Genomic DNA, 25884 nt, shown 5'->3' with positions numbered 1-25884 from the left:
TGAGAATGCACTGTTCTCATTTGGGCTGCTTTCACCTCATGCTTTCTACTTAAGTTGGTTACTTACCAAAAGGCAAAGAATATGTCATCTTTCTTAGTGGGGAGCGCTGTTGGCATTCTGGGCAGACAGGTCTTTCATGTGCGTGGGACTCCTGGGATTGCAGCGTGCTTGGCACCCCTGGCTTCCTGGCTCTAAATGCCAGTAGCCCCCACAAGTCATTGTGGTAATCAGAAATGTCACCACACATTTCCAAATGCCTCTGGTTGTTTATGGACTTCCAGAGCCTGGTGGACTTGTTTACTGAAAAGCCAGGGAAGACAAGAAACATTTTTTCTGTCCCCTTTACTCTGTCTGTCTATCAATCTATCTGTCTGTCTATCTATCTATCGATCTATCTATCTATCTATCTATCTATCTATCTAGGTGTCTCCTTTTTCTTTCTTTTTGTTTTCTTTCATTGTGGTGTGAGGAATAACAGAAATAGGAAAAAGGAATCATCATTAAAGAAAGAAAGATTGAAAACAAAAGAATAATCCAAGAGAAGGCTAAGGGAGAATAGAGGACAAGAGAGAAAATAGAGTGGTAGTGGGGAAGCTGGAAGAAATGTTTCTGCCGCATTCATCTGTGGTCTCTTGTGATTTTCTCTCTGAAGCCAAGAATGAGATTTCTTGTAGGAATGCTCATGTATAGTTGCATTGCAGGGTATAACTGATTGCAGAGGCACCCTAAATAGCTTTCACTGAGAATATAGTTAGAATTGTGTAAGAGTTTAGACCCAGACCTTGCAAGAGGAGAAGAACTTGTGATAAGGCAAGTGCATCTGACTTCATCTAAGGGGGATGCGTTACTAATAGGCCCAAGCCCTTTATTTCAAAATGATGTTACTTACGTGATTGTCCAGGAGCATGGACTCCAAAATCATTTCAGCTTGTGTGTAGCAAGTTTTTAATTTCAATTTTTACAAAATGAAGTTCTCCCTTTGTGCCGATACCATTTTCTAAAAATAGTGTACCTGGCTAGCATTTAAAAGTTATAACCTTTAGCTTGCCATGATTGCTAAAAGTCATCTGTTATGTATTTTTAAAATCTGCACTAACACTTGTGGACCATTCATGCCATACTGAAGCTGATTTTCTACTTTATTTTTTCAGTTGTTCATGGTGGACAATGGAGCAGATGACTGGAGAATAGCCATGACTTATGAGCGTATTTTCTTCATCTGCTTGGAAATACTGGTGTGTGCTATTCATCCCATACCTGGGAATTATACGTTCACATGGACGGCCCGGCTTGCCTTCTCCTATGCCCCATCCACAACCACCGCTGATGTGGATATTATTTTATCTATACCAATGTTCTTAAGACTCTATCTGATTGCCAGAGTCATGCTTTTACATAGCAAACTGTTCACTGATGCCTCCTCTAGAAGCATTGGAGCACTTAATAAGATAAACTTCAATACGCGTTTTGTTATGAAGACTTTAATGACTATATGCCCAGGAACTGTACTCTTGGTTTTTAGTATCTCATTATGGATAATTGCCGCATGGACTGTCCGAGCTTGTGAAAGGTAAGTTTGTTTCTTTTCCTGAGAACATGATTTGCCATATGGTGTCCTTGAAAGTGGGAGAAAGAACACATTTTAGACTAGAGGCACATGGTGACTCACTCTTGAAAATTTTGGATTCTCCGCTGAGCTTCTTTTAAATGACTGTGACAAACTTTTCTTAAGATTTTTGCAGACAGCAATGCCTTGATACGTATGTATTTTTTTTCTAATTTGAGCAGTTTTCAATAGAGGACTGTCTTTATAATCTATGTCAAAATTTGGAGATCTACAAATTATAGAGGAGACTTCTATCAGAAATGTTTGTTTAATGGTAATACTGAATCATTTTGGTGCCTCACTGGTTATAGCGTTGATTATTGTTGAGACAGAAAGCCAGTGGAAGAGTGGTGAAGCAAGATGTCTGAACTTTAGGGAATATCTCAGAATGTTTTGTTGACTGTAGTACCTATTTATAATAGTGTTCACATGATTACTGATAAGGAGCTAATGTATAATATTCAGTTTTATTGAACTCTCAACAATTAGTAACAAGGGGAAGTGTGTGTTTGTTTTATTGTCTGAAGAGCTCCAGTGGTCTAGAGCTGGACCCACATTCTCAGAACTCAGAAGCTGCTCAGTGAATCTGAATTAATCAGGTATAGCATCAGTGATGTTAACCTTGCCATTTAACAAACACACACAAGTAGATTTGTTACATAAGTGGGAAGAACTCTATCATAATGAAGGAGGAAACCTCGTGTGACCTTGGTTAAGAAATTCAAGTGGAAATTAGCAGTAGACAGATAGAAACAATTTAGAGGCTTCTAGAACTGTTAAGTATTAAGATGTTGGTTTTTGTGGTAACTAGATTTTTTTAAATTTAGTTTTTGAAAATCCAGTTTATATATATGCAGCTGGTTTAAGGAAGAAAAATATCTAATGAGAGTTGTTGCAAAAATAGCAAACCCGCAACACCCCTCTCCCATTTATACTTTCCAGAAGTAATCGCTCTAAATTCTTTTAGCCTTTTCTTTGGTAATTACTTCCCACATTTCTAAAGTATGTTGCTTATATTGCTACGTCTAGATTTCACATCCAGATTTTTATGGAATTTGAGGTTTTAGTTGTCTTTCACTTACAGGCACACACCACTTTCATGACTCTATCCCCCCCAAAAAAGTAATTTCCATCTTCCTAATAAGTTATATAAACACCAATAATCTATATTCCATGTTCCCATTATTATGACTATGTTAGCTGCATTTTTAGTTGAACCATATGGTATATTAGAATCATTTTGCCCTTCCTGCACATCTTTTTATTTTCTCTGGAATTCTTAATTGCCTCATTTTATTTGCTTATTTTTTACCTGCGTAGTTTTCTATATGCTTATCATCTGTAAATTCTCCCACATTATGTAAATATCCTTTTACTAGATTCATATATATTAGGCAGCCTATTAATTTCACCTAGAAGTGATTCTTCGGACTTTCTAACCTCCTTCTCTATCATGTTGGGGATTTCCTTTGCCTTTTTTTTTTTTTATGTTGAGTACCTTTTTTCTTGAATCTTGTTTCTTCCTCCGTCTTCTTTTATTCCTTCATTTTGGCAGAATCTATCATCCAGTAACTTCTGAGAAAAGATAGTATCTGAGAGAGAGAGATTTTTTGAAACCGTGCAGGTATGGCAGCCTTTATTCTTCTCCTATGCTTAATTGATAACTGGGCTGGATATAAAACTCTAGATTGGAAATCACTTTCCCTCGAATGTTGAAGAGTTTATTTTCCTCTGGTCTCAAGGTTTCAGCAGTCTGACGCTATTCTCATTTTTTGATGCTTTTTTTTTCTAGAAGCTTTGAAGGATCAGTGTTCTAAAATTGCACAAGGAAATGTCTTGGTGTGAATGTGTTTTAATCAAGTGTACTAGGAATTTAGTGGGCCTATTCAATCTTGGAATTAGTGTCCTTCAGTTCTTGGAAATTTTCTTGAATTATTTAATGATTTTTGTTCCCGTGTTTTGTTGTGTGGATATTGGCCCTCCTGTATTAGTTCTTTAATTTTCTTATTTTCTTTCTGTATTGTTTTCATCTCTGTTTTTGCTCAGTGTATGGAAGATAACCTCAGTTTAATCTTTCAAACTTTCTATTGGGATATTATTTCTTCTTTAATATATGTTAATTTCCAGTGTCTCATTTTTTGATCCCTAAATGCCCATTTTTTAAAAATAGCATCATGCTTTTCTTTCTTAGATGTACTGTTTTATTTGTCTGGAGATGTTAATGAATATTTTTGAAATTTTTTTCTCTTTGTATATTTTTTGTTTCCCCAAAGATTCATTTTTCTGTTTATTTTGGCTTTTATTTTAGAAGCTTTCCTTAAGTGTGTAGGTGACCTTGGCTGTCTGCTCAGGCACTAGAGAGCTGATTGGAAGTTTTCTGTATAAATCCAGAACTTGTCGACTGTGGGCTTCACTACAGGGTAATTTGAGTGTTGGGGGCATGGAACACTGATTTCAGTATCTTTACAAATTTTCTCTTTTCTCTAAACAATCTGACTGGCTCACGGGAGGTCATTTCTACTCTCCTGTCATGAAGGTATAAGCCTGAGTGACAGCATTCTGGGAATTGATAGGGCAAAGAAGAGGTCTCAACAGTTAACATGCAAGCATTGATTTATTTTCCTAGTTGTCATCCGGTTGGCCTGCTCTCTACAGTGCCTGATGCCCTGCAGTCAGCCCACAGACCTGGTGTGTTTTACCTCTCCAGACAATAAACGTCCAGACTTCTGCCAGGCGGGCCAAAGGCATTACCAGTTACAGAGTGGAAGGGGGAATCTGGGGATCTAACTGCTTTTATACAGTATTTGAACCTGTCCTCACATTTAAAGCTCTGTCATTATCTCCACTTACAGAGGTACTGATGCCGAGAATTCCTGAGTCTTTGGTGTGTGTGTGTGGAGGGGTAAGGGTGGGGGTTGATTCTTAGTGCAAATATGGTCGCTTCTTGATTTTTCACCACTGCTGGTCTAGAATTCTCCTTTCTAGCTTCTTTACTACTGTCTTGTCACTCATTCTTCTTGCCCTTATGGATTCATACTTTGTTTTAAAATTATTTACAGTCCTTTTAAGGGGGTCTAGGGAGGGAGCTAAGGCCAGTATGTTTGTTGAAACCACCTGTTTTTACCAGAAATTCTGCAGGGGCTAGTTTTTAATACTATGCATCTGAACCTTTTTTAGAACTTCTCTACATAAAGATGGCATTTGAGGGATTAAAGTTTTCTTTTTAAAGAAACATAGACTCCTTATGGTAATGCTTTTTGTCCTAGCAATCATGAGATTTAGATGCTTATGATACTTTGTGGAGCAGATGTACCTGTAAAGTTTGTAAACTTAGTTGATATACCTATTTAGTTTATGAAGATTACTCTTAACTAAAAGTTATATATGATAATGTGACAATGGAGGTGAAAGCATAGTTTAACAATATATACATCTGTATGGGTGGCTCCTCATGCGTCTTCTTTTAAAATAGCCTCAAAATTGTGCACATCCCATACATTTTCTTTCCAAAAACAGTTCACCTCAGCTGTTTTAACCTATTGTTGCTAACTACAAAAAGCTTGAGGCAAGCTGTTCCAAATCTCATCAGCCCAAAGTATGTGTGTTTTTTAACATGTTGAGATTGCTAGATGACAAGACCATTCCGGTTTTCGCATAAAAAGGCACTAGAAAGTGAAAATTATCCATTTTATATCAAGAATGAGAGACCAACCAGCAGATACGTAAAGGGAACAAATCTATGGCATGGTTGGGGAGGGAGAGCGATCAGAGTCTGGACTGGGACACTGGAATTTAGTCCCAGTTGTACAGTTTAGGAGCTGAGTGACCTCAGGCCAACCAGCTCACTTCTTTTTGCCTTAGTTTCTTCGTTGTGAACTAAAGGGATTGATAAGTTTTCCTCTTCCAAAGGTAACATTTTATAATTGTGCAAATGTATAAAAGAAAATAAAATCATTAACCAGTACTGTGATAGTAGAAGATTTTCCACATTTCCTTTTTCATTAAACTTTCCATTTTGGTGCACAAAATCTCCAGATTGTGACTGGTAAGATACAAAGACATAAAAACATTTGCTTAGTTTTTCACAAAGTTGATTTTGAATATGACGTCATCCACATCTTGCACTTCTTTAGATGTTTACTTTCTGACCAGCCTGCCTTCCTTCTTTCCTTCCTTTTTTGAAGTTTGCAATACTTAATACAACACATAACTCTCCTACTTCTTTGGTTTGGAATTCTCCACTAATGAGGAGGGCATCCTGTAGGAGGCATCTTTTCTTGGTGGTATTACTTTCCCTGCAGATCGTGCACCTCTGATTTACCTTTAAGTGATAAAAACTCTTTTTTTCTTTTCTTTCTTTGTTTTTGTTTTTGTTTTTTGTTTTTTTTGGGGGGGGGAAGGATAGGGGGAAGCAGAGTGGCACATCTCTGGCATTATTTCTGTGGCCTACATTTGTCAGGCGGAGGCTGCCCCAGACCAGACCACAGTGTCCCTTCTCTCTCTTTTCCAGTCGGCCTTGTGTTGAGGTGGACAGCAGGTCTGGAAAGAAAACTCTCTTCTGAAGCAGCCTGGGAAGTGTGGCCTGGTGCTGTTAAGTGATCTTGTGTTCATGTGGACGTAGGCCAAAGCATTTAATCAAATGTATCAGAAGAAACTTCAAGAACATTGATGTCTTAGAAGCAGTCTGAACCCCAGAGCTTGGGGTCCTGAAAATTGGAAATTATCCCATCATGACTTGCACCTGTTGAGGCTTCCCTGGTTTTGTAAAGATAGCATGGGTGTGTTAACCCAAAGTGTGCTTCACTGGACACAGTTTTAGAGGAAGCTGTTCTGCAAGGGGTAGGACCGGATACTGTGGGATGGTGCTGTGTTACACAAAGAAAAGCGTTTTGTTTTTTCTTTTTCACTATAAGGGTTGTCAGAGCATTTAATATGTGAATGTGCATTAGGCATATCCAAGAGGGGAAAGGATCATTTATTGGGCTACATCTTCTGGGAAACACAGTTGGCATATGTCAATACTGAAGTGTCAGAGAAAGAAAAGGATTTTAACTTTCTGCACAGTTGGAGAATTTTAAAAAATATTTCTTTGTAAAATGTGTTCTGTTCCTTTTTGCTACAAGTTTCATAGTGTGTGGGAGGGGGCTGAGTTTGGGATGGAGAAGAAGAAGGTGGAAAGAAAGGGGGCTGAGAACTTTGGGGGCAGTGTTACCAAGCAGGAAAGCAGACATGGGAGTAATCAGTGGTAATCGAGAGATGCTGGCACGATTTCTGTTACTGGAAAAGATTGGTTTAGTTAAGAAGTTAGTGGCCAAATAAACTTACCGTTCTTATTTATCTCATTGTTCTATCTCTAAGAACGTTTAAATGAGCATTAACTAGCATGCATTAGTTAAGAGGGAAAATTTTCTAAAAATAACTTAAGAATGGTTTATCCTTTTTCAAATGGGGAGATTGGAGAAGCAAACAATGGAACTTGTTTTGAATAGCTTTTAATAGTCTAAAGTGCATTTTAGATGAATTAAGAATAAATTCTTTCCATCACTAAAAACTAATAGATGAAAATAGGTTTGCTATTTGTTTTTCAACTTGAGGAATGGAGTTTCAGTTACGTTTAGAATCTACTATTTAGTGTTTTAAAAGTATGTTTCATTTCTTTGATTAATCAGGTTACATTTTTCTCTATTTTTGTTTAACTTGGTCACAAAGAGTCTCCTACACTGTGTTTTTTTAATTGCCTGGAAGATGATTTCTGAAGTGCAGTTGAAACTTACTTTATTGTAGCATAGTATATTGAATATTACAGTCAAATCATGCTCCATAATAAAACTTTATCCAACATACACTTCATATAAAATAGCTGCTTTTAACACAAGGATTGGTTATGTCTTCTAATAGTATTATGGAGTTGCTAAGGAAAGCCCTCGTAGGGTGAGAATATCCTATTTTGTAATGACACAGATTTCCATGCTTTTAGCACCAATTCATAGAGGATGTATGATTTGGGGTTCCACTTTCTATGGAATATGGGCACTGAATATCATCTCAGTTTTGTGCATACTAAGGTAAAATGAATACCCTTATGCCTGAGAACCAATGAAACCAAATATAGCACAGTAGTTGTTTACATCTAGGAAATTAATTCAGCATTGTGGTGGTTACCTTTTTGTGACCAGGTGTGAATCTGTTACTCTAAGATCATACGTTTATGATTTCCTCTAGATAAAGTATGATTTTAAATAAAACTGAGCTTTAAGTTTCAATGTGATGAATTGTTTAGAATGCTTAAATGATCTGGGTTCTAATTTTCAAGTTCCTCATTTCAAAAAAGTTTTAGTTTTTCAAAAAAGTTTTTGCTTTTTGTATGACATAAGCCAGTTTTTCAAGGAGGAAGAGATAAATGGGATCTGAAAGTCTCATCTGTTCTATTTTATTATTATTATTTACATAGGATCAAATGCAGGAGAAAGAGGGATGAGGAGCTCCATTTTCAAGCTCCAATTTGTTTTCTTGATCTGCGGTCCCTGATTTTATTTTGTATTTTCAGGAGACTCTACTGTTTTTTAAGTCCTGACCGTGGGAGATGCCTTATTTCCTGTTGATTTACTCAAATTTGAAACATGTTCCTTGTAATCAAGTTTCTTCAAAAGTTGTAAAAGTAGTCATAAAATATGCATTGCAGGGCTGAGGAAACATCCTGCTGCCACCTTGATTTATTACAGTATACGAGATAATTAGATTATTTCTTACCACTTCAAGTTTCAGCTGTTGCTAAGTAAACTGTAAGCATTTCATCAATGGATTTGTAATTTGTGGTTGATGCTAATGTAATACTTCGTAAACTTGTACTTCCAGGGTCTGATTCATACATACAGATATAGCATTTTCAGGCTCATAAATGAGTCACAGCTTTAAAATGGGCCCTTTCAAGTTATAAAAGTCGGCAGTTTGAAAGCATTCATCGTGCATCTGTGACTTGCAAAGCATCGACATTCAGTATAATGTTTGCCAAATAAATTGGTCATTAAAGTCTTATGGAAAGAAAAGCCAATACTCTCTTAAGCTCAATTTTCACTTCATTCCTATGTAGATATGATTTGTTTTTTGGTCTACCTCCTGAGAGAACAATTAGGATGAATATTTGCTGGCAAGATGCTTGGAGATCCTCGTCTGACGAGTGCAGTTTGAAAATACCAGCGGTGATTATCTTCAAGCAGAAAAAACGAGAAGCCAAACAGCTCAGAAATCCAATCTCATTGAGCTCATAGTCAGTTCATTAACGTCCTCCGCATTCTAACATCCATGCCAATGTGCAAATTTTATGGAATATGAGTCCTCAGTGTCTCCTGACTTTAGAAAATCCCTTGGATCATCCATATAGCGATTAGACAAGCGTGTGTGCCTGTAATCGTGTGCAGCGTTCTGGAGCAATTTACTTCAGAACTACTGTGCCAGATTAAAAAAAATAACAACGTGAAGTCTAAATGTAGACGCCTTGACATTCAAGCTATTTTGTCTTTAAGAAAATTAATGTATTTCTTAGACATACGTGGGGTTTCATTGGAGAAAACTCAAGTTTTCTCTACTTGCCCGCAGGATTTTCTACATTCTGCTTCTTTTTGACGTTCATAGCCTTTATTTTTAATGTTACCTTATTGGAAAATAGCGTTAAAATAACAGAAGAAATTCGAGACCAAAAAGTGCCTTCACTTGCAATAAAATGTACAAATTTTGAGCATTCACAGAGTTTGGACAAATCTGTCTTCTATACATTGTTAAATTTTTATAAACTTAGTATATATTAATGGGCTTACTTAATGTTATAAGAATTCAATTAAGGGACTGAGGCAAGTTTTAGAATTGTATCCCAGAGCTGGTGGTGGGGCAGAGAGCACCTGCTCTTTGACAAGAAGGCTGCTTGGCTTGACTCCGCTGGGAGGACTGGCTGAACTATTTCTCTGCTGCTAGCTAGCCTGCGAGCGCAGTGTCTAGTCTACTGATGCTTCTTGGGGCCCCACGTAGGGCAGTGTAAATCCTTGAACTCTCCCTCTCTGCCAGTTCCGGCCTTGTTTTGTCCCTCATTCAAAAGCGCATGGATTAATAAATAGTCTGATTACTGCCAAATTCCTAGGGATCTTGGAAAAGGCCCAACCATCAGATATTTAAACCTAGCATGGTGGTGAGGTCAAAGCTGTTTTGAGTACATGCTCATTATTCAATACATGTTTGATGAATAAATGAAGAAATTTAAAAAAAAACCTCATGCAGAGTTTTGTCATAATTTTTAGCAAAAGTGTAAAAATTGTCATTCTTGTGGGGTTTTTTTGAACGACTTTATTGAGGTATAATTTATATACCTATTTTAAGTGTATAATTCTATACTATACTATTTTCTAGTAACAGGAAAGAGAGGAAGGAGCAAGGGAGATTGTTTTTTTAACCCAATTTAAAAAATATCTTTCCAATTCTTACATTGCTTTGATGATTGTAGTAGCTGTGACAAATGAAGTCCAGAGAATATCTGTCATTTTTACACGTAGGGTGAAGATGTTCCTGACTTGCCTCCAATGGGGATACTTAAGGTTGTTGGGTTTTTTTCTCCCAGTCGAGGCAATCGTTTCTTTTAATTGATCCATAGGTTTTTTCATGACCAAGGGCAAACACTTATAACATGCTTGACCCTGTCTTAGGGATGTAGCTAAAGATTGTTAAAAACAAAGCTCCCCCCTCCTCTTTGTGTGACCTTGCTAGATTTTATGACAGTCCACAGTCGTGACTTTGGAAGAGTGATTCTTTAGCCATAGGCTGCCTGACCGGATGACCATCGTTTGACTATTCTGCTTAGTGTGCTTTGTATCACAGTGACAGGATACATAGCACAACTCACAGGGATGTGGCAATTGCTATTTGACATTCAGTATTCCACAGTGGCTCAGGGCAAAAGATTTTTGAGTGACTATTTCCTGACTTCTCTGCTTTCAAGCCTCCTCTCATAGATTTAGTGTTCTAAAAGCTTTCTGTATTATATAAAATGTACTATTTTAGTTTATTGAATTGCATGTAATATTCTAACAGAAGATACAATTTAAAAAATAAGTTTTTGCAGACTTTGTGGTATCTAATGTTGTGGCTTTAGAACCTCTTATGAAATTTCTTGTAAGAATCATGGTCTATAAATATGAAAGCCACAAAGTAAGACACAAAGTATTCAGATTGAGCTGGATTGGCAGAAAATATCTTTTGTCAGTGAACATAGTGAAAAGTTAAATTTAGTAACTTTCTTGATTTAAAGAAATAGTTTCCAATAGTTCATGTGATTGGGCATGTTAGTGATCACAAGCTCTCTGTTTTTGACTAAGACTGAGATTATGCTAGAATCATCCTGAATCTCCACTTACTATTATTTTGGGGTAGTTTAATGCTTTTCTCCCAGAAGGCATTACAAAATGAAGTGTCCAGTACAGAAAGATCACCTTGGTCAGTAATTTTCATCTGGTTTAGTGGTGGCCAGCCCTTAGAATTTCTGGCTTGTTATGTGTCTGGAAAGTGATGCTTATTCTTGGTATCCATAATTCTATTATTGTGGTAGTCTGCCTACTGTGCTTTCTCGTGGTTAGTGAGGTGTCCTGGCTTTGTTTTGTTTTGTTTTTCATTTTTAAATAGGCTGTAAGGAGCTTGGGGGTGTCAGTGTTAAGCGAGAGTCCACTCTGGCAGGTTTTGTATTCCTGTTTAAAGATTTCCCATTTTTGATTCACCCGTAGCTCTTGTTCCTCTTCTCATCCACCATTCAACTACTGTATCATCTGGATCCCTGTTTGTTCAGCCCTGCCAAGGTCATTGGCATTTATCATGATGGGGCAGGTGTTTTAGGTAGGTGCATGATGATGGATGGTTGGATGGTAAAAGGAATGAAGGTGCTACAATAAGCAGGTGTGATAATGTCTTGAAGAACCAGGAAGGCTATTGTCATCATTAGTCACTGGCATGATATGATCAAAACTTTTATCTGATCCTGGTTAGGTTAGGGGATGAGTTCCCTCTCAAGTTTAAAGATATTCTTTGAGTGCTTACAGAATTCTATCTCCTGTGCAAATGGGGGCACAAAAGCCCCACCGGAACCAAACTCCTCACGGATAAAGACCATTTCCAGTACCATCTTGATCTCCTTGGCCCAGAGCCCTTGGATATCTAGGTCAGATAAGACCTTACAAGTCATCTAATTCTGTCAGATCGAGAGCAACGCCAACTACCTTTGCTCCCTGAGGACTTGTGAGGTCACTATTTCTGCACAGATGTGGACCCATCAGTCAGAACATAGAAGGCTAATTAGTAATACTTCGTGAGCAACTTCATGTATTAAAGTTAACCACATGAGAGTCATTATAAAGAATACTACTAATGAGAATAATGTACGTTAAATGTGGAAAAAATTCTTATGTCTATTTTCTCATCTTCTAGAAACTGGTTCATTTGCAAGTAATTAGAGTTTTACTATTTAGTAAGTTAACAAAGGTTAATAAGGAGCTCTGTGTTAATTTAAAATTTCTTTGAAGCAGGGGCAAAAATAGCACTTGCTGAATTTTTGAAGACTGCGGGCACATTGGTCTTGGAAATCTGAAACCTTCCTTATGTGCTGGACCGACAGGCAGAAGGCCTCACAGAAACGTGACGGGCGTGGTGCGGCACTGCTTGAAATCCTCCTCAGGGTTCAGCCTGGCAGTATTTTCATTTGCTCTGCTGGAGCACACAGACTTCTGACACAGTTTCTCAGTCTTTTATCTTGAGTGTTGCTTTATGGGCTCTCAGCATCTGTGTGACTACAGTCACTGACTGGGATTTGCAAAGGGAGGGCGGAGGGAACCCTACCCGCAGGCAACATTAGTGACAGCTCCACAGTGCAGAGAAACATACAGAAGGAAGTGAATGCCCCTAAAGCAGCATGTCATCTTTCCTTTCACATGCCCGTGTTCTCAAATCATTGCTGTTGTCCCCTCTGCCACTCGACTTGGGTCCTGCAGTGTGTTTAATGTCATGAGTACTTCCTGAAAGCCTCTTTATTAGTAATAGGCAGTCTAGCATATCTCTTGTTAGAAATGCACACAGCAGGTGCTGCTCACCATAGTCTGCAGAACTTCTGAGAATCCCGACCACGGCCTTCTGGAAGAAAACATCGTGAGTTTTAAACAACCAGGTTTAACTTTCCCATACAAGTAACCTCAGCACTGAATGGATCTAAGAAGGCTATTTGAAGGATAGCATAAGAGTTTTTCCATGGCCCTTTATCTGGTTTTACTTTTTATTAGAGATTTTATCTGGTTCAGTCTTTGTCTTAATTTGTGCTTCTTATTGACCATTTTTTGTAGGGGCAAGTATCAGGAAGAATTAAGGGAAGGAAAATATTCTTCCAGCGTGCTGAGCTATCTAAAGCAGGGGCTTGCAAACTATGACCCATGAGCCGAATTTTGCCCACCACTTGTTTTTGGACAGCCTGTGATCTAAGAACAGGTTTTCCCTTTTAAATTCATCCAGTGGGGGAGAGAGGGGTGCAGATATGGAATATGTGATAGAGACCATATGTGGTCTACAAAGCCTAAAATGTTTACTGTCTAGCATTTTACAGAACAAATTTGCTGACCCCTGATCTTAAAGTAACATCATTTTTGTCAAATTCGTTTTAAGCACAATGTGATATTATAAATTACAAAGGAGTTTTCTAATTTTACTTTGAGGTTCAGGCCATGAATTTATATTTGTCACAGCTTAAATCAGGAGGTTTTTTCCTTTTCCAAATAATCCTTATAATACGTTTAGGACTTTATATAAACTACTTTTGGTGACCAAGGATCAAACATTGACATGGGCTCAAGTGATTGCTACAAGTGTCATTTGGATGTTAATCAGTGACCTTACCTATACTGACCACTACTAACTAGATGCCACTATAATTCATTTTTAATATAAGCTAAACGAAAGCTACCATCTCTGTCTACCTAAAGATAATGCAGCAAGATCTGAAAGAAGTCCTTGATCTCTTGAGGGATCTAGTCTCCTGGGTTTTGACTTCACTGACCTTGTGTAACATCAGTAGAAACACTGAGTCATTAAGAATTCTAATCTGGAAGTTGTGGAGCAGATCTTGGAATGGATTTGGAATTGAAGCCTCTAAGCTGTAGTCATTGAACACTGGCAGAAGGACTTTCCTTTGACTAGGAAAATAACCAAAAGTCTTCTTGCAGTATTGCTCTCCACAACATGTAAACTGAGCTATGGGTTAAGCAGTGGCTCCATGCTGCTTATTTAAGTTGGTACTTTTAGGGGCAAAACAATCTTTATTGCTGTTATGTAGTGGAGTATCATAAAATACCATGGTTGTCTTTGTTCTATGGTTTCTGCTTCCAAATGCAGGACTGTTTCTAGCAAGCCAGCTTATGTTATTTAACATGAGAGAAATTGACCAGAAAGAGATTAAGATAATTCCTGTCTGATTTTCTAATATGAATTTCTACTAAATCCTCTTGTGAGGTTTGCTTGCTGTTTCTCTTAAGCATTATTGCCTCTGCCATAAACATAATATTCATTCCTCAAAAGAGTATAAAGGAAGAAGCCATAATTTGGCTAAGATACCAAATATTTGGGACAGTATCATGGTTCTCGTAACATTTTTTATATTAAATGAAGAAAGAATTCACACATCATGTTTTATAGGAGATCCAGAACTTTGATGGCATTTTTGCCTGATGATAATTTCATATTATTGTCACATCACAGCTTTCCCCTGCTCACATCCTCATTCCATCTGAGCCAGCAGGTTGGCTGTAGATCCACCTCATTGTGGCTGGGCCTACTCTGGCCCCAACGGACTATTGTTTCAGAGCAGTTTTCAAGCTAGGTAAAAATAATGCTTCCCTTCCCTCCCCAGCGTTTTGATGGACACATTTTTCATACTTAAGACAGATAGGTGGGATGTGACTAAAAATTGCAATGCGCTTCTTTCTCAAAACAAGTTTATTTTTTGAATGCTGCAGATTTTTGTACCTTTCCAATACTGTCTTAAGTTGTCTTACCCACTTTCCAATCTATTTTGCACATAGCCTTGGATGTTCTTGATTTAAGCATATATTAAGTTTCCTTTTTATAGATTGTCTTTGTTGGAAGGAATAAATCCTGAGTTATGGTAACTCGTGAACCAACATATTTAGGTGAAATTGTAAAAAAGATAAGAAAGGAAGAGAAGCCAACCAGGGGGTTGGGGTGGGTAAGCCTTGTTAAAGGAGATTAAATTTTAAAAGAATGTATTTGTAATTTGCCCATCTTTATTCAAAACGAAATGATTCTTCTTGGTATTTTTTGAAAGAAAGCACACTGTTTTAACCGTGCTGTGTATCTTGGTTTTTCATTGTCAGTATTTAGTCATTGGTATTCTACTAAAACCATTCTGCTAATTAGTCTTTTCAAAAATCACCACTAGGCACAAAGGGAAAGTGTGACTCAATCAGAAGGAGAACTTGTGCTGCTCGAGGTGGCATCTCTATATTGAGGAGATTGTTTAGACATGTCTTAGTCTTCCACAGAAAAAGTCTGTGTGCATGCAAGTCTCTTATGGGCTAGAAATGGCTGGGCGTTCCAAAGAGGGAAAACATATATATATATATAAAATTTGAGTGATATATATAATTTGAGTACCATTTTTTCAATATACTTTGTGTCAGCGTGAGGTCAATCCTTCTTGTCATCATGGCTACTGTGGTGATGAGGCCAAGCCAGTAATCTGACCACCTTGTCCCCTGGAGTTTTGCTTTGGGCACAGCTACAAGCTCTTCCCTCTGAGTAAACGTGGGTCTCATAGGACAGACCATCGTCAGTGACTCATAGATGACTGGCACAGATCTGACTGGTGTGGCTCAGAAAGCAAGTTCTACTGAGGTCAGGTGGCATTTTGCCAGGCAAATGATTAGCACTTTTATAATTGTTTTTGGAGCCTTGGGGGCTCATTATTATTGATTGGCCAGATACTGTCTTAGGAGGCGAAAGTCACAAATCATATACTGTGGCAAATGAAGTTAAAACAGAGAAGTACACATGTCCGCAGGACCCAGCACATGAGCTGGCATAAACCTAGTGTTCAGTAAGTTCATTAATTGTCAGTTGACAGTCACCTGAAGCAAAGCAACAAGACACACATCTCCATTTGCATGGAGTACGAGGTCACTGATTCACGGCATGGCTCCTCGAGAGCGGGAGGGGTGGCTTTGATGTTCTGTGTGCCCAGCACCAAGCATAAAGCCTGGAACAAAGCTATCAATCAATAAATAGTTATTGGGTAAGAGAACTGGTGGTTAATTCTGGATGTTTTGCTAATTTTTAAGCTGTTCTTCTCAAGTCATCAGACCTAATTGGATTGGAACACAGCTCCCCATCCACTCATCCTCACGTACACAAAAGACACAGGCGAATCCTATGAGTTTAAAGGAGGAGACTAATAAAAATCTACCCTGTTCCAGGACTTCAGAAGTGTTTCATAAGTTGTTTTCCACTCAGTAAGTCAGAATTGCCTTTATTTATATTGACTTATTTCCAAAGATACTCATTTATTAAGAGAAAAAAATGCTACAAGTGGGTTCTGAGGCAGAGATGAGACAGAAAATTCCCCCTCATCATCTCATTTACTAATATAGATATTGACGTTCCTACTTGGTTATGGGGACATAAATATAGAAATGCTATAGTCTTTGCTCACCAGGAATGTACAATATAGTAGAGTGAATGTGTAAACAATCTATAATATGAGAGAGAATAAAATAAGCACCATAGCTGAGGGACAAGCACACAGATCATCACATCATAATTTAAAAAGACAAAGACTTCCTAGAGAAGCAAACATTGGATTTGGGACTTCAAAATAAGTAGAATTTCAAAAGGCTAAAAAGTGAGGAAGGCTAACCCAGACTGAAGAACAGCACACACAAGGGTTTGGAGAGGGAAAGTGCAGGGCCTGGCCAAGGGGCAGAGAGGCATCTGCGTCCACAGCAAAGAATTTATGAAGAAGAGTTGTGATTGGAGATGAGCTAAATTTGGGCCGATGTGCAGCAAGATAGGAGTCTGGGTTTTAGTCTCTGGATCTGTTCCGGAATACCTCCTTCAGGATGTTTGTGTCACCTGTATTATTCTTTATTAGAACTTTTATTAAATTGACAGTTATTTTCCGTGAATATCTTCACTTTGAAAGGGAATGTACTATCACTCTGGTAAATAATAAACCTATATTACTTGCCCTAAATAAATCCAGAAAACCAACACTGTTATTAAATTATAATTTGACAGTGTTCCTTCACTCTTGCTCTGAGCTGAGTCTGTGGACTTGTTACAAAGCGAGATCAGCAAATGCCTAAGGTTTGAGCCTAACCTACTAGTACTAAACTGACACTTTTATTTTTTTACCAGAAGGCTCAGAAAAGGATCAAAATGAACATAAATAACTAAGAGATATGATATTTTTTTAATCCTGAGTTTCTGTGCTAGAGAAATTCATCTCAAATATCTCCTAAAACCTTGACCTGTGCCACTGCCTATATCCTACACTTTCAGAAGCTCTGCTAGAGACACTGGACAGGCCCTGAAGGGAGGCCTGTATCTGAGTAATATAACTGCTGCCCCTACTTGAGAAGGAAAAGCCTGGCAGTGTTGCTGTGAAGGGCAGCTGGGACCGGAAGACCAGCTGAGAAGCTATCACAGGACTGGAGGGGGGCGCAGCCTAAGGGATGGATCCTTCCATGTGCGGGGTACTGAGAGAGTGGTACCCAATGATGTATGGGGGTCAGAGAAGGCTTCAAAGAGGAATCTGAGATTCTAACTTGTGTGAAGTGGTGAATGCTGCAGGAACTTAAAGATCTCCTAAACACAGGTGGGGAGAGTTGAAGAGGGAGCCGTGAAGGGATGTATTTTGGAGATGCCAAAAAGATGCTGAAAGAAAAGAGTAAGTTGGTCAGGACAAGCCTGGATACCACCTTCATCTAAAGAGATGGGAAGAGAGAGAGGGGAAAATAGGTTAAGGCTCAAGTCAAAGAAAGGGAAATTAATGAGGATTCCCATCAGATGACCTTTAGTCTCTGTGAAATGGAAGATAAAGCTGTGTATGGAAAGCCAGCTTGCTGAAGAAATGACAATAATCTAAAAATCAGTAAATGAAAGATATTACAATCTGTTCTACCTAAGGCTTTGGAATAAATAAGGAGCTTAACTGCCGTGCTTTTAAATATTACAAACTCTGCATAAATCTCAAAATATTGCAACTTCATATTCACATGGTAATTACCAGGGAAATTCAGCTAGGAACTAGTATACTCTGTCTCTTGCACATGTCTGAAGGGTCCCACATTCCTAATTCTGTGGGATATATGCCAAAAATTCTAAAATGTACACAACTCTGTGTGAGAGTCACAAGATTTTGGGTTTTAGGGTGGAAGGGACTTTCATGGTTACTTCGTGCAACTATTAATTCTTGAATCCTATCAACCACACAAAGGGTCATTCAGACCATGCTTGGAACCTCAAAGGAACCTTACCAACCTTGGAACCTTACCAACTCCTGAAAAAGCCTATTCTATCCGTGGGTCAATTTTTTTTTCTTCTTCTTCTCCCCAACCCCCCACAGTACATAGTTGTATATTTTAGTTGTGGGTCCTTCTAGTTGTGGCATGTGGGACGCTGCCTCAGCATGGCCTGACGTTCGGTGCCACTTCCACGCCCAGGATCCCAACCAGCATAACCCTGGGCCACCGAAGTGGCAGTGGAGCACGCGAACTTAACCACTCGGCCACGGGGCTGGCCCCTCTTTGGGTCAATTTATTCTATTTTTAAACACACCAAAATTCCCTCAGAGTACAATAAAAACAATTTTAGTGCCTTTACTGGCTGACTAAACTGAGTTTCTTAGTGATATACCTCCCGCACCCCATACTGAATCCCCTCAGAACAAGAAGTAAACATCATGCTGACATCTTGGTTAATGGCACCGGAGTTTACTTGACACAAACATGGGGTTCCTTCTGTTTAATGATGTTTGGAATAGTTTAATAAAGTATTTACAGTGAAAGACCATTCGAACACAGATTTTAAGATGTATTGTGTTTCTTTCTTCGGAGTTTCTAAAGTTCTTTCACCTCTAACCTAAGCATCTCTCCTTATTTTCTACCTGGGATTGTACTCCTATGGCCGTTCATGGTGGACCTAGCACACTGTAAGCCCTCTAAGGCAGAGCCATTTCTCGTTCATGCAGTGCTGCATTTACCCATCCATGCCCCACATACTGACTACCTGCAATGCTCGTCCAGGTCCTGGCTGAGAACGGTGACAGGTTCCCTACATTCTCCTGACTCCTCTGGAGATAGGTCAGCAGGCCAAGCGCAGTGCTGGGCACACTGTAACCGCTCCATAAGTCTCTGACACGTTAGCAGAACGTGTTGGATAGTGAGCTGAAGGGTGATAAGCTCTTTTGCTTCTGGATCAGAAGCGTCAGGCAGATGCTGCTGTCCTCACTCATATCTCAAACCTCTTGGAATTTAAGCCTTTGACATACATTCAAAAACAAATAAATAAATAAAAACTTGTGCCTCCTACCTAGCCCTGGGGGTATTTGAGTGCTACAGAGATGAGGAGGTAGGTGAGAAAGCAGGGTTAAAGAAGCAGGTGCTGCCTGCCTCTCTTTCCTCCATCCTCCCCAAGAGACTGCAGCCTTTTCCATTGAGCCTTTTATCTGCCTGATGAGCACATGATTTCTGCTTGAGGCAGCCTCCACTCGCAGCACAGCTAATGTTACAAAGAAGAGAAACTAGTGGTAAAGCATTTATTTCCAAAATGTTTGAGGGAACTGCTGAACTAGGGGGCGCATGTGTGAACGTCTTCGGTCTACTCATCCAGCCTCTGTAAAAATTAGCAAATAGTGTGTTTTCCTAAAAATAACTGGAAAGCAAGGCTTTTCTTATTAATCGTCAGTCAGACAGAACTAACCCTGAACTTTCATTTGCAGGGATAAAAAGACAGGCCAACATTCCCTTCAGCTGTGCCCGTGAGGTGATTGTATATGACTATATGTGAGCTTTAGTCTCTTTGGGTTCTATGATTCCATAACTTCATCGAAAAGTTCAGAAATTAGGAGAAATGGAAAAATGAATAAAGCTTGTGTTAGACACTTCTAAATGTGTAACAGTCTCTTTTGCATTACATGATTAACATAAAGGAGTTTATAAGAAATTAATCTTGAATTATTTATTAGGTTAAAGCACAGTTTAATATTATGGTTTGCCTTTTCCTTATTAAAGTTTTACAAATTAAAAGGGATGTAAACATTTTTATATGGATTTTAGCTACAAATATTGCTTAGCAGTACCTGAATATGCTTGTAGCTCCACCGAGGGCCTCCTTCCTGAGAACAGAGGTTAAAAAATGTATATATACATGGAAAATGCATCTGATTTACCCATTTGCAAAATAAAGGAGTTGGACTAACCAGCTCAGAGTCTGTTCTTTGTGCTCTGTGATAATTTGGAGGCTGTTGGAGGGGCTCTGGAGATGTATCTTTAGTACAGTGATCAAGTTGTGTCAATCCATTTATGTTATTTAGCCCAATCTAGCAATGCATAGTAGAGTGATGTGTTATGATAAAGAATAACAATTCCCATGTTCTTGCGGAGGCATGCGCATGCTTAGATAAACCGCTAAGATGTCAGCTCCCGGAGAGAGAGATCTTGACTATGCCTGGTGCCTAGTCATGCTCATTAACTCTTTGCTGAACTACCCTGGAAAATAGACATCTTTATCCCATACTTAGCCAGCATGGTGGTCTAGTGGTTAAGATTCTGTGCTCTCATCACTGCAGTGCGGGTTCTTTTCCCCAACAGGGCACCACACCACTCATCTGTCAGTTGTCATACTTTGGCAGCTGTGTGTTGCTGTGATACTGAAAACTATGCCACCGGTATTTCAAATACCAGCAGGGGTACCCATGATGGACAGGTTTCAGCGGAGCAGGGTTCCGCTCTGCTGTACACAGGGTCTCCAGGAGTCAGAATTGACTCGAGGACACTAACAACAAATCCCATGCATTCTCAATAGGGGTGAGTCACCTTCAAGGAGGTGACCATTGGTTCTGGGGGAATGAAAAAATGTTAATCTTTATGTATAAAGTTTAAATATGCCTAAAGTACAAAATTAGATCTATAGTGTCCTATGGTATTAAAATACCATGGGGGGGTTATTAAGTAAAAAAGGAAAAGACTCCTTAGCAGGGGAGTGATAGGAAAAAAAGGTTGAGAAATGCAGATTATCCTGAAGTTATAGCTAGAGAGTCTGAGGCTCAGAAAGTTAAGATGACCTGACTTTGGTTACCTGGCAGGAAAGTGACACAGCTGGCCCTTCGGCCCACTCTGGCTGACCCCAAAGACCATTATGTATTGCGAACTTGTTAGCTGACTTTGTTCGCTGGCTGGTCGGGGTCAGCAGTGCAGGCTTTAGGGACTTTGGATTATCTATTATGTTCATAAAGTTTAGCCAGATGTTGACGGGAGCATTGGGGAAGCAGGCTGGGGGAAGCGCCAAACGTTTCTAGGCAGGCCGTGCCTCGTGCAGATGAGTGTCCTGTGATGGCGCATGTGTGAAATTCCCCATTTTATTTATTTCTATGATAGCCACGGTGGATTTAAAAATTTTTTTAAGAATTTTAGGGATTCTAAAAGTTTTCACATTATAAATTTAAGGCCCCTGTACACACTGTTGGCCTGTTCACTGGCGTAGGTTATATGTAGGCAGATCATTGCACACATTTGCTTTCTTCTAGTAATTGCTTAGTTCTCAGCACTTGAGCCTCAACACACACCAACCTAGCAGCCACTGAATTCTTATCATTGAATTCCTGTGATAACTGCAGATATTCTTGTGGTTGCTAGTTAATGACTAGGTTGGGGTGATTTGCAAGAACAGCGCTGCGGTTTCAGGTCCTCCGTATGTATATTTAGCACAAATATATATTTATTTAGATATGTCTTTAGTACACATATATATTTAGCACCTCTGGGTTGTGTTTACTGAGAGTGAGACCCAAGAACAGCACATCTCCTTGGTGACACGTGCTTGTCCCCAAAGCCTCAGCTCAGAGATATTTTCCACTAAGTCACATCGGGACGCTCCGCCACGACACCTTACGTTCCTGACTTCTAATGCTCCACGCTAAGAAAGATTAGCGAGGGGATCACGGTTAGTGCATTTTAGAGTTAGCCTAATGAATGTAATGATTCAGCACAGAAAATTTCTGCGATGTGAAAGGAGAAAAAAGAGGGAGGGAAGTGTCCCTGAAATGGAATGGATTTAAATTTTCAGAGCCTGGCAGGCTGCTCTTCAGAGAACTGCAAAGGCAAAATGGGTTTAAATTGCGACAGCGTTGTTTCAAGTTAGGTGTAAGGCAGGAAACCTTGGCGATTGGAGGCATTTGACATCGAAGTCAATTATCAAGGGACGTATGACATGGCCTTCTCTAAGGCTCTTTAAATATAAGATTGATTTCTTATCTGTCTGGAATGAAGTTGGGATAAAACTACCTTGAAAGTAAACACCGTTTGCTTAAGGTTTCTTATGTCCAGACTAGTCTCTGATTGATTTTTTTTCAAAGCAAATTTTATATGTTGAGTAGAAGAGAGGCAGCACAGTGGTTACAGCATAAACCCTGGAGCTCCATGGCCTGGTTCCAATCCCAGGTTGACTGTCTACCAGCTGTGAGATCTGTGGAACTTACCTGAACTCTGGGCCTCTGGGTACTCATCTGTAAAGCAGGGGTAAAACTGTACCTACCTCAGACAGGTGTTATGAGGATTCAGTAAGTTAATATATTTTTAAAATGTTGTATAAGGGTTTATTAAAAGAAAATCTTTTTGTTTTTTTTGGTGAGGAAGATTGGTCCTGAGCTAACATCTGTTGCCAATCTTCCTCTTTGTGTTTTTTCTCCTCAAAGCCCCAGTACACAGTTGTATATCCTAGTTGTAGGTCATGCTAGTTCTATGTGGGCTGCCACCACAGCATGGCTTGATAAGCAGTGTGTAGGTCTGCGCCCAGGATCCGAACCAGCGAACCCCGGACGGCCAAAGCAGAGTGCACGAACTTAACCACTCCACCACGGGGCTGGCCCCTAAAATGACATCTTTTAAAGACTTATTAGGTAAAGACTTTCTGTTATCTTTATTTAACAACTTAAGAAGACTTTTTTATCACAGCTTTTGAAGTTGTATGCATGTATTACTATCTCGTATCCCCAAGCAAATGCTTTAAATAAAATTTTGCATGCTTTTAAAGCATTTCATGTTTAGAGATTTGGATATTTGCATAGTATGTTGGAATTGTCAAGAGAACCCAAAAAAACAAAACCTGCCTCCCTTTGATGCTTTTGGCACTTTGACAGCTTGTGGGTCGGATGGTCTGTTAGTGTAACATTTGGTGACCAAAATGGGCTGCCTCTGAGGACACTGCTTTTCTGCAAGCTTTCTCAGGTGGTGGCTTTTTCACTTGCACACTTCAGTTATCTCCTCGCTGAAGGGGCTGCCAGTGTCCTTCTTGCTCCTGGTCTCTGCTCTCAGACAAAAGTGTTCCTCTCTCCCTTCTCCTTAAAGGCCCCGGGACTTTTCCAATGCGTGCTTTAGATGCCCCTCCTTGCAATTCTCTACTTTCCTCTTGGCCATTCCACCTTGTGCACTGAAGATGTACCGACTTTCTCTCTACTACCCCTGCAGTCATCATTCCTGATGCTTCTCATACCCACAGAGACTGCACATCCATCACCCTGGACTCCAAGGTCCTTGAGCCTCTTGTCCTTGTCCTCTATTCTACCTCATTCACCCACCCCTAAGGTGCTACCCTACACTAGTGCTTCTCAGCCTTTCCCGTGCATAGAAATTGCCTGGGAGTCTGAAATGCAATTTAGATTCAGTAGATCTGGCGTGCGACCTGAGATTCTGCATTTCCTACAGGCTCCTGGGTACTACCAATGCTGCTCATCCAAGAACCATATTTTAAGCAATAAGGCTCTCCACTGTGAAAAGCATCCCACATGCAAATCCTGTTGCTCTCCCTTCAAAATTATATCCTGAGTCCATCCACTTCCCAGCACCTGCTCGGGTGCCACTGTAGTCTAAGTCACCCCTATTGCTCATTCTCTTTTTTTTAAAGATTGGCACCTGAGCCAACATCTGTTGCCTATCTTGGTTTTTTTCTTTGTTTTTTCTTCTTCTCCCCAAAGTCCCCCAGTACATAGTTGTACATTCTAGTTGTAGGTCCTTCTGGTTGTGTCATGTGGGACGCTGCCTCAGCATGGCCTGATGAGCAGTGCCATGTCTGTGCCCAGTATCTTAACCAGTGAAACCCTGGGCCACCAAAGCGGAGCCTGCGAACTTAACCACTCAGCCAAGGGGCTGGCCCCTCGTTCTTTTTTTTTTTTAATTGACGTAACATTGGTGTACAACACTATATAAATTTCAGGTGTACATCGTTATATTTTGACTTCTGTATAGACTACATCATGTTCACCACCAAAAGTCTAGCTGCCATCTGTCACCGTTCTCTTGTCCTCCTTTACCCTTTTGCCCTCCCCCTGCTTCCTCTCTGGTAACCACCAATCTGTTCTCTGTATCTATGTGTTTGTTTGTTCCATTTCTCATTCTTAAGGGGAAGTAGGTTGTAAAGAATTACTTCTGTAATTACCTTCTACCTGGGCTCCCCATGGCCACCTCTACCCCTGTGGTCAGATCCCCCCCCATCACCCCCAGCAGCCAGACATCCATTAAAAATGTAAAAAAGATTGTATAACTTTCATGATCAAAACCCTCCAGTGACTTCCCATTAGTCTTTAAACAAATCCAAAGGCCTTTCCATGACCTGCCTCCTGGCTACTTCTCCACGCTGACTCCTCCTTCTCCTCTTCACACTCATCAAACTTACCCCCTCCTCAGGGCCTCGGCACTTTCCTCCGCCCAGAATGTTCTCCCCAGTTTTGCACAGGCCCTTTCTCGGGAGACTCAGCCCCCGGATCAAATGTCCCCTCTTTACGGAGATGGATCCTAACAACGCAATTTAAAACTGTCTCCTCTCCCTTCCCAGATGCCCCACTGTCGTCCCCTTATTCTATTTTCCTTCCTAGTACTTATTACCTGACATTTTCTATAACAAAGTAGTTATCCATAGTACTTTCTGTGTACCAGGCAATGTCCTAAGTACTTTACAAATATTAATTCACTCAACTTCTTAATAGCCCTATGGGGTAGCTATATTATTATCCCTATTTTACAAATGAAGAACTGGGGTACCAAGAGGTTAACTCATTTATTGAGATCACACAGCTATTACATAACAGAGCCAGAATTTGAGCTTAGCTGTCTGGCTTCAGAATCCGTGTTCTAAGTCACTATGCTATTCTGCCCTCCACTCTTATGTGTGATATAAATACATTTTTGGAAACATCTAATATATAGATATGTGTTTCTTATCACCTATCTCTCCTACTAGAATGTAAGCTCCATGTGTGTAGGGACTTGATTTCTTCTAATTCCTGCTGTATTCCCAGCACCTAGAACATAATAGGTGTTCTATGCTTAGCACATAGTAGGCACTCCAAAACAATTGTTGAATGAATGAATTCTGCTGGTTTTACTCTCTGTATTTAGAAACATCATTTGGTTGTTTAAAGAGATTTATGTAAAGATTGGAATTTTCATGAAGGTCTGGGGCCTTTTTTACTTGAGTACATCTTACTTAGGTTGTAAATTTTTAATCTACTTAACACCTAGTTTCCCTTAAGGATTTAAGCTCAACTTAGAAATCTCAATACGCTATTGATAAATATAGTAAAATGGAAAACAAGCAGCTTTACTCTTTCTTTTATTAATGGTCGATTAATTCAAGTTGATCAGACTAAATCCTTAAACAGTTGGTCTCATTTACAAACTTGGTTAATTAAATTGCCTTCACTGTTTTAAGTTCTGTTATAATTTAATGTATTCATTTTTCTTTTTAAGCATTTCAAATGCCTGACAAGAAACATTTACATCACAAACAAGCCAAACTTCTCAAACACTTAAATTACTCTTATTAATCTAAAAGACTAAGCTTAGAACAAATCAAATTTGCTTAAACATTCTAACACTGTTTTACAAACTTAGTCAAATTATTTAACATCTCTCAGCATAAGTCACAATTCTAGTAGAAATAATAGATTATTCCTAAACTTAACTTTAAAAAGAACTAAT

General features: G+C 39.3%; 1 protein-coding gene across 5 annotated transcripts in view; it reads left to right on the top strand.

Moving 5' to 3' along the window:
• The window catches only part of KCNN2 (potassium calcium-activated channel subfamily N member 2), a 406407-nt gene that overhangs the window by 311631 nt on the left and 68892 nt on the right, over positions 1 to 25884 (top strand). For 4 of the 5 annotated variants that reach the window (XM_070234440.1, XM_023617854.2, XM_070234438.1 and 1 more), the window contains one exon: positions 1152 to 1570. The exons of the other annotated variant lie outside the window; for it this stretch is intronic. In XM_070234440.1, the coding sequence (XP_070090541.1) occupies positions 1152 to 1570 (419 nt within the window). The remainder of the gene's footprint in view (positions 1 to 1151; positions 1571 to 25884) is intronic. 5 annotated transcript variants of the gene reach the window in all.

Source organism: Equus caballus, chromosome 14 (assembly GCF_041296265.1).
Source record: "Equus caballus isolate H_3958 breed thoroughbred chromosome 14, TB-T2T, whole genome shotgun sequence".
NCBI lineage: Eukaryota > Metazoa > Chordata > Mammalia > Perissodactyla > Equidae > Equus > Equus caballus.
Note: the sequence above shows the minus strand (reverse complement) of the source record. Positions and strands in the feature narration are given on the sequence as shown.